This window comes from Otolemur garnettii, unplaced genomic scaffold, assembly GCF_000181295.1.
Source record: "Otolemur garnettii isolate 467f Iridium unplaced genomic scaffold, OtoGar3 scaffold00134, whole genome shotgun sequence".
In the NCBI taxonomy this organism is placed as follows: domain Eukaryota; kingdom Metazoa; phylum Chordata; class Mammalia; order Primates; family Galagidae; genus Otolemur; species Otolemur garnettii.
In genome coordinates this window covers 5265423-5274161 of record NW_003852529.1, presented here as the reverse complement: position 1 = coordinate 5274161, position 8739 = coordinate 5265423, and the positions used below count along the sequence as shown (strand labels likewise).

Genomic DNA, 8739 nt, shown 5'->3' with positions numbered 1-8739 from the left:
AGGTGTGGGGGCGGGGCGGCTGTTGCGGACTCAGGTGCGGGCGCAGGTGCGGGTGTGCGGCCTCCGGAAGCGAGGGGGCGCTGTGCCAACCGGCGGCAGTGAGGGGCGGGTGCGCTGCTCCTTCCGCCACGCGGGCTCCGGAAGCGAATTCACCGCCATGGCGCGGAACGTGCTGTGAGTAGGGGCCGCCGCCCCGCTTCCAGGCGCCCCTTAATGTCACAAGCAGACAGCCTTACATGGGAGGCGGGGCGCTCTGGGCCCCTTCCCTCCGGGTCAGGGCCCCTTGCACCCCCACTCAGGGCTCGGGGTGATCCCGCCGGGGTCGAGCATCCCCTGGGAACGGGGGTGGCCTGGGAGGTTGGCCTGCAGGACGAGGTTTCCCCCAGGTCACTAGGCGACGTCTCACACGCATGGTTATCACAAGTGGGGGAGTTGCTGTCGTGCGGGGGCCAGGTCCGAGTTGAGGGTACCGCAGTGCCTCCCTGGGCCTGGCGCTGGGGGCGGGAGGCCGCTGCCCTGCCTAGCCCCGGGCCCGCACGCCCACCTCACATTAGCTTCTGGCAGATTCCGGGGGTCGTAGGAACCTTGTCTTGCCCGACTTCTTGCCCAAAATTTAAGAAAGAAACTGCATGTTTCTTGGTGAAGGAATGAGTCCATGAATAAGTGAAGGGGTGTTGGCTCCCTGGTGTGTTTTGCGGGGACTGTAACATGTGTTTCAGATGTGACAGGTGCAGAGAATGGTCTGAGGGGTCAGGGTGTGGCATGGGGGGGGTTCAGCATAGAGCTGGGGAGAAGAGAGGACTGCAGGTGGGACCCTGGTGGTCGAGGTTTGCTGTAGACACCTGGGTGGGTGCTGGAGCCTGGGACAGATCCTGTGCCCTGAAGGAGCAGCCTGGCAGAGCCAAGGCCACTCACGTGCTGCCCCGTTTGCCAAGGAGGCTTTGGAGGGAAGCTGATGGGACTTGCCTGGGTGGGATGGGGCTGGGGCGGGGGCACGGGTGACTCACCCCCGGGGCCGTGGGGAAGCAGGCAGGTGGCAGCCAGCCAGGTTTTTGTGTTTTGAGGAGGGAGGAGAAATTAGGAGTTACACTTAAGATACATTATGTTTGAGGTGCTTATGAAATGCTGTGGGGAGCTGTCAGGGAGGCTGACTGGGCCTAACTTGGTGTGCAGGACTCAGGTGGCACAGGAGTTGCAGAGATAGCTGGAGAGGCCTGGAGCCTGAAGCATAAATTCTGGGGCCAGGAGGAGGCTGTCAGCCTTGTACATTGTTCCAGATCTACAGGCCCCAGGCCACAGATGGCCTGGGGATAGGGCTGGATGTGACCGTGGGAGACTGGCTCCCTCCCACTTCAAGCTGCTCACTGGACCTTCCCCAGGCAGCCTCCACCCCAGGCCCTCCGCCAAGCATACCCCTTAGGCCGAAGCCTGGAGGTTTGAAGAGTGAGGGTTGTGTGAGCCACTGTGCCCCCTTCTCCACTGTTAAGAAAGGGGTCTCCAATTGTCTACCCACCTGAAATGCCACAGTTGGTCACCAGGGGGAATATGTGAGCTCCTTTGGTGACCATGGGTCAGCCTGAACCTGTGGGTAAAATAAGGCAGCCCTTGTTCCCATGGGGCCTCAGGGGGAGCAGGGATGCTAGACCCCACTACTGCAAGCCCGCTCTCTGTATCTGCTGCTCTCCTGTGCCCACCCCTGCAGCCTGTGACCTGAGGTACAGAGGGGCTGAGGCCAGACCCAGAAGGATCTGCCAGGCTGGTGGCTCCCCCACAGTGGAAAGGCTTTGAGAAGTTTTTTTGCTACCAGCCTCTGTCCCCCCCACCCCTTGGCCCTTCAGGAGCACCCACCCAGGCCTTCAGCACTCATGCCTTCTCATCTTTCCTGGACTGACCCCCTTTCCCTCCCATGTACAGGACCTTAGGTTAATGTCAGAGGCCCCCGCCATGGCCCCTGTGTTCCCATGCCCACCTCCACCTGGGCTCCCACTGGCCCTGCAGCCTTCCCCATCCCTGAGGCTGGCAGGGCTCTCCTGGATCTGAGGAATATACGAGAACTTTGGGTAAACATTCTGTTCCACTGTCACCCTGGGGGCCACCTCAGTGGGGGAGAGGGGGCGTGCTAGTCCAGCTAGTGGTGATCCCACTTCTCTCTAGCTGATTTCTTGTTTGGACAGTTTGGGGTGGGGGATGTAGTGCCATCAGCCATAGTTGGTGAACCACAGCACAGTTTACTGAAAGCATAAACTTCTGGAGCCCTATCCTAGGTAGCCTGTGTTCTCCATCCTCAGGGACCCTCACCAGCAGGGTGGGTGTAGAACTGGCCTTAGTTTCATGCTGTGGTAGTCCCGCCTGGCCCTGCCTCACCTGAGCTGCAGGGGTGTGGGCAGGCCTGCTCCACTCAGGTCCATTCTCCTGGGAGAATTGGTGGCCTCAACATGTGTCGGAGCCTTGCTCTTATCCTGTTTGGAGGACGCACTTAATGGCTTCTGTTTGTTGAGTTCATTAGCCCTGTCCAAAGCCTGGCCCTGGGGGGTCAGCTGCTTACACCCCATTTGACACCAGGAACTAGGGCACTGGCTGCCCATCTTGGGCAGACCCACGCAGTGAAAATGGGGACTGTGGGGACCTCTGTGTCCTTTCCCCACCTCTGTTGAAGTGAGTAGATGCCTAGGGATCTACTGTGTCCTAAGTGTGTGACGTGGACCCAAGTCTCTTCTGGGCAGGTACCCTCTGTATCAGCTGGGTGGCCCACAGCTCCGGGTGTTCCGAACCAACTTCTTCATCCAGCTGGTGCGACCTGGCACGGCCCAGCCCGAGGACACTGTGCAGTTCCGGATTCCCATGGAGTAAGCCCAGAAGGAATCAGGCTGGGAGTTTGGGTCCTGGCTCATTGCTAACTCAACTCATAAGTTGGGGTTCTCTCACTGTGAGAACTGAGGGACTACTGATGCAGCTGGTGCCTACAGAGCCTCTGGGGCTTGTGACTGCCCCCACCTGGGAGGGTGGGGTCGCTGAGACTTGGCCCAGCTTCCCTGCTCTTGTCTTCCATGAGCTCTCACTTAAGCCCTTTCCCAGGAGGCTGGGTGGGAGCAAGCTGTGCTTGGCAGAGCCACTAGAGCAGCTTTTGAGATGCTACCTTGGACTTCTGGGTGCAACGTATACCTTGCCTTTAGGAGGTACACGGTGCACTATGACCAAAACTGGGGTGCTGCTATGAGACCTCAAGATCATAGGTTCCCAGCTCAGGCTTAAGTTGAGACAGTCTTGGACCAAGGTGGTGGCAGCATCGTCTGTGGAAGCCAACGTTGGCCCAGCCTTTACAGATGGGTGGGGCAGGCCTAGAGCCTGGGTTACAGTGATCATCCAGGCTCTGCTGAAAGGGGACATGGCCTGGACCCACTGAATCCTAGGTAGTGTTCAGCAGTGGTGCTGGCCTAGGGATCCACCTCCCACCCTCGTGCCGTGGCTCTATTCACGGCCTCTCCCTCTGGGAGATTTGTCTGCCCTCATGTTTTTATCTTTGCCTCAAACTTCTTTTTCTTTCCCCTTTACCTCCAGGATGACCAGGGTGGACCTCAGGAATTATCTTGAACGAATTTACAATGTGCCTGTGGCTGCTGTGCGGACGCGTGTACAGCATGGTGAGTGGGCACAGGGGCTGCTGCTTGTGCCCCAGGTGTGGACTCATACCATGGAGAGGGTCTCATTCTGACTTTGTACCTGGGGAAACTGAGGCACGGGGGTTATGGAGTGACTTGCTAGGGCCACACTATGCTTGAATTGGGGAGCTGGGATCAGAACTCAGACAGGCTGACCCCAGGTTGGCTCTGCGCTGTGCCCCAGCCTGCTCTATATCCACCACCCTTCCTGGCTGGCCTCCAAATTGGGGTCCCTCTGTGGAGGGTGGGGGCTTGTCAGCCAGGTGCTGTGTCTGTGAACAGTGCTGAGATCTGTCCACACCATGAGCCTGCTGTGCCAGGCACCTTCATGTCAGAGCCCCCCCCCCCACCATGGCTTTTTGAGTTTTTAAGGCACTTTAGCATTTTTAGTAGAGCAAAAGGGTTCATTTTAGTGGTGTTGCCCTCTACGGTGTAATTGCCTGATGGGAAATAGTTGCTGCTGTGTGCGAAGTGCTGTTCCTGTCTCTCCTGAGCCTTGCCCCTCTTTTTGGAAAGTAAATGGGTTCTTGGGCTAATTGGGCTGCATGTCTTGTACTGAGAGCTGGCAGTGAAGTTTCTTCTTTTTTCACCCCCTTCCAACAGGCTCTCACAGGAAAAGGGATCACAGAAATGTCAGAATAAAGAAGCCAGATTACAAGGTCGCCTACGTGCAGCTGGTGAGTGAGCGCGGCCAGAACAGGCCGGGGCCTCCGAGGGGCTCCGCACTACATGTCCTTGAGGGTTGTTTGTGCTGCAGCCACTGCCCTGGGGCCCAGAGAGGCCTGGGGGCAGGTCCCAGAGTCCACTGCGCAGTGCGGGGCCCCACATGGGGTCAGCCTGGGCATAGGGCCGTCAGCAGAGCTGGGAGGGGGGTTTGTGCTTAGGGAACAGATAGGTGCTGGGGTGTCTGGAGAGCTTGGCGGCCAACCGTTTCGTAATTTTGGAGTTCGAATGTGTTGTGGACAGAGGCAGACCCACCCCTAGCCTGGCGGGCTTGGCTCTGACACAAACCAGTGTCTGAGACTCGAAGGTCGCCCGCCTCTGGAGAGCTGTCCTTGGACAGGATCCAGGCTGGGGGCACACACTGGCGCAAAGGAGGCCTTGGTCTCAGTGTCCACACAGTTTGGGGGCATCCTTGGGGCCCCTGCAAGGAGGCCAACACATGCTCCGGGCTCCCTGCTTTTGCCTCTAACATCTGTTTCTGAGTGTGTGCTAGGGGGTCTGGGAAGAGGGTCCCCTGTGCCCCACATTGCATGGGGCTGTGTTTCCTGAGACTCAAGGAAACACAGCCCCTTTATTGTCAAGAGCGAGACCCACATTTTCAGAGCCTCTTTTCAGGCTGTTTATCTCAAGTCCTTTCCGTATGGACCAGAAGTCCCTGGTTAGTGCTCCTCTTTCTCCAGGCAGAACTCCCTCCAGCCTGTGGTATTACCTGTGTGGGAATCTTCCAGGGAAGCCCTCCCTGGGCTGGGATCATTAGCTGGCCCCCACTGTTTTGAACCCACGTGGTGGGGGTCCCTCCAGTTTCAGCATGATAGCCCCAGGGCAGGTAGGCGCTAGGTGGCAGTAGTGCTATTGTGAATGCTGTCTCCAGCTGCAGGGAGTTAGGAGGTGGCCGGTTAAGACTGGGTTGGCGTGTCAGCTTCTGTGAAAAACAGTCACATTTGTTGTTCTAAACAGGGGCCCCCTTAATTATTTGGCCTAATATTTGCCGTGCATAAAACCAGCCAATCCAGGTGGAGGGCGCAGCCACTGGCCTCACAAAGGCCCTTGTGTGCTGGGTGTTAACCCGGCCCATCTGTCTTTGTCATGCACGCGGGTCCACGTCCCATATGCAGGCATTTGCCACGAGTCACTTCAGAGGCAAGCTATGGTTACAAGTGGCTTTTGAGTCATCCGAGCCCTTACATTTTCCCTGGGCCCCTCCTCACTCATGAAAGCTGAACCCTGCAGCTCTTAGATCTGGCGTCTGCAGCTGCCACTTGCCCGTCTGTCTTCCTCTGGGAAGTCCTGTGGCCAGGGAGAGGCAGGGCAGCTGGGAGCAGGGCAGCCTGTTGGGCATGCTTCCTCCGCTCCAGAATTAGGATTTGTGACGGGTGCCCCCCTTCCTGAGCCCAGCAGTCTTCACACTGCCCCGAAATGGCTGGGGTGGTTGGTCCCGTCCACCACAAGGAGACCCAGGGCCTCAAAGTGGCTCTTTCTCTGTCCCCCATCTGCTAAGACTCCTTCTCCTGAGTGTGTCCCTTTGGGTACAGCAGATTGTAAAGCATGTGAAGGGGTGACCGGAAAGAAACACTGAGTTATTGAAGGTAGTGGGGCCAGTGCTGTGGCCAGGCCTGTCCCACGTGGTCAGGCTCATGCGCTTTCCCTGACAACCTGACAAACGTCTCCTTGGCCCTGGGAGCTGCCTCAGAGCCTCAGTTACCCACACAACAAAAAGGGCATTGACGCTGAGACCGTGTTTACACAGCAGCGTCTGAAGGCCCAGAGCATGTGGCCCTGGGCGTCTCCAGAGCAAACCGCCCGGCCTGGTGAGGGCACGTCCATCCCAGACAGAGCTCTCGGTACCTGAGACCCACCCGGGCTGGGCTGCACTTTCTCTGTGTTCCCCCTTATGCTTTTTGCTCCCCTGCAGCTTTCTTGCTCCTCTGTAGAAGGATTGAGGGTTTTACTTTTTAAAATATAGTGTGAATTTTTCCGCAAAGGAGAATCCCTAGGAAACCACATAGCACCCGCATGGCTTTTGTCTCCTGTGAGGGGTGAGCAGTTTCTCTGATCCACCTTCTCTGGTGTTTTCTCCAAACTATTGTAAATTGCTGTCGTGTTTGCATTTTAAAATGTCATTTTGGGTTCTTCTTTCCTCAGAAAAGTAGCAGAATCACCTCAACATATTAAACATGAGTCCCCCTCTGGGCACTCAGCCCTACCTGTAAACTGTTGCCGTTTGTTATTTTAAAAACAGGGAAAAGAAGTTTGGTGCCGTGTAAGATCATCTTCAGGCTGGTGACTGGGCTCCGGCACACGGTCCTGCCTTGGTCGCTGACCTGCATGCCACCATGTGAGGGTCACAGCCCTATTCAGGGTGGGGTCTGTGGATTCACGTGGTCTTGCCTTGGTCACTGGACTGTACCCCACTGCATGAGGGGTCACAGCCCTGCTTAGGGTAGGGTCTGTGGACTGTTGGAGGCCATACTTGGCTCCCTGCCCACGTCCAAATCTCTTCACAAAACGTGTGTGCAGGAGCCAAGTGCATATCCTAATTTTACTCACTAGGGTTTTCCAGGTTGGGCTGCAGGCTCAGCACTGCTTTACCTGTCTGGGGGCAGAAGGGCATTGCCCGGGGGACATGCTGCCCTCCTGCCTTTCACCCCTTAAACTTGGAGCTTAGTAGTAGTTAGCAGATTAAATGCACCTACATTTGCTTAGGTCCCCAAAGAGTAGGGCCCCTTCCTCTTCCCCAATGATGGTGTGCAGCCTGGTGCCCAGACCTACGTGCTCAGCGGCCTTGCCGGGGCCAGGCCAGTACTGGCCTATTCTGAGCTTATAGTGAAAAACATAGAACCAGTTAACGTGCTAAGCTGGCCTTGATTTATAGATTCTGCGTACATAGGCTTCTCTGTACGTTATGTGCCTTTGTTTGCCAAGCTCTGAGCGGGGGAGGGGAAGGCTTTTCTGAGGGTAAAGGCCTTTAGGTATTTGGATGCAAGAAGTCCCAATGTGGCACCAGGCACTGCGTCCTTCCTTCTGTGCCTCATTCCTGCCCCCACCATCTGACTGGGACCCCCCTCGGGTGAATGGCCGCTGTACTGTGCAGTTTTAATGAGCCCAGGATGGAGCAGACGCCAGCCATGAGGAGACAGTGTCAGTGAAAAGGGCACTGTCCGAGAGTGATGGCTTCCCGTTGCTAGATAAGAGCCGGAGGCTGGCGATGGCCTGGGGGATGTTTATTTTCCAGGCAGGGACATTGCTCTGGGGACACTGCCATGAGGGTCGAGGGTCGGGAACTGATCTCTGGGCCATTGACTTGACGCGGAGTGGGAGGTGCTGTCCCAGAGTGTGTGAGCCGCCCGCATAGGGCCTCCGCAGAGGGGCCTGCCGCCTCGCTGGAGCCCTGCTCTCTCCCCAGGCCCATGGACAGACCTTCACATTTCCAGACCTGTTTCCTGAGAAAGACCCGCGGCTTGAAGGCAGCTCTGTCGATGAAGCCCAGAGCACGTTCATGGCGGACGAGCAGCAGAGACAGGGCAGCGACCCCCAGCGTGGTGGCGTCCCCAACTGGTTCAGCCTGTGATAGGGCAACTGAGTGGTTTGACAGCCCAAATAAAAGTTCTGCTGTGTGGAGGAAGGACTGGAGCCTCTTGTCTTCTTCTGTTCTCTGCTTCTGTGTCTCAGGCACACAACCAAAGCTGTGTTGCCCTGCATGCATGGGGCCTGGGCAGTGGGGACTCTGGGTCTCATGAGTTGGCAGGGAACTGGGGGTTGGTGGCCTTGTGACGAGGGGAGCCCCACGCAGCCAGGAGTGGGACACACCAGGGAGAAGCACCAGGAGGGGGTCGCTTGCTGCTCTTGCTCAGAGGACCTGGCAAGAGTGGGCAGGTGGCGTAAGCACGGGTGGACCGGGCGAGAGATGTGGCAAGCTGTGGGGGGACTGGGGAGGAGCCCCTGTCCAGGCTGATGGTTTCGATGTGGCACAGTTGTTAGAGGGGCTGGGGAGGGATCCCAGGGCAGTGACTTCCCTCAGTCCCAGCAGGAGGATGGGAAGCCAAGCGCGGCCGGCTGTCCCTTCAAAATGGAGCAGAGGCATGTGTGTGTCCTGTGTGTGGGCCTTGCTCTGCAGGCCCAGGGCTGGTTGGGAGCCGCCAGGCCTGTAGCCCTGAGTCTGATGATGGTCGTGGCAGAACTGTCCTGTGGTGTGGGCCAGGTTGTGTGGGGAAGCCGGCCCAGGCAGTGCCCATCCCCTGAGCTGGAGTCCAGAAGCCCACACCCAGCCTGACCTCCATGCAGTAGACTGAGGAGTCCTCCTTGCTGTGTCCTGGCAGCTCTGATTTTGGAAGTTTGGAAGTACAACCAGGGATCATGG

The 8739-nt window shown here is 57.6% G+C and overlaps 1 protein-coding gene across 1 annotated transcript; it reads left to right on the top strand.

Moving 5' to 3' along the window:
- The first annotated feature begins 122 nt into the window (after positions 1–122).
- Positions 123–8012, top strand: MRPL23 (mitochondrial ribosomal protein L23). The gene is made up of 5 exons (XM_003798413.3): positions 123–174; positions 2724–2846; positions 3559–3641; positions 4263–4336; positions 7786–8012. The coding sequence occupies exons 1-5, from the start codon at positions 158–160 to the stop codon at positions 7948–7950; spliced, it is 462 nt and encodes a 153-aa protein (XP_003798461.1). The 5' UTR covers positions 123–157; the 3' UTR covers positions 7951–8012.
- Positions 8013–8739: the final 727 nt, after the last annotated feature.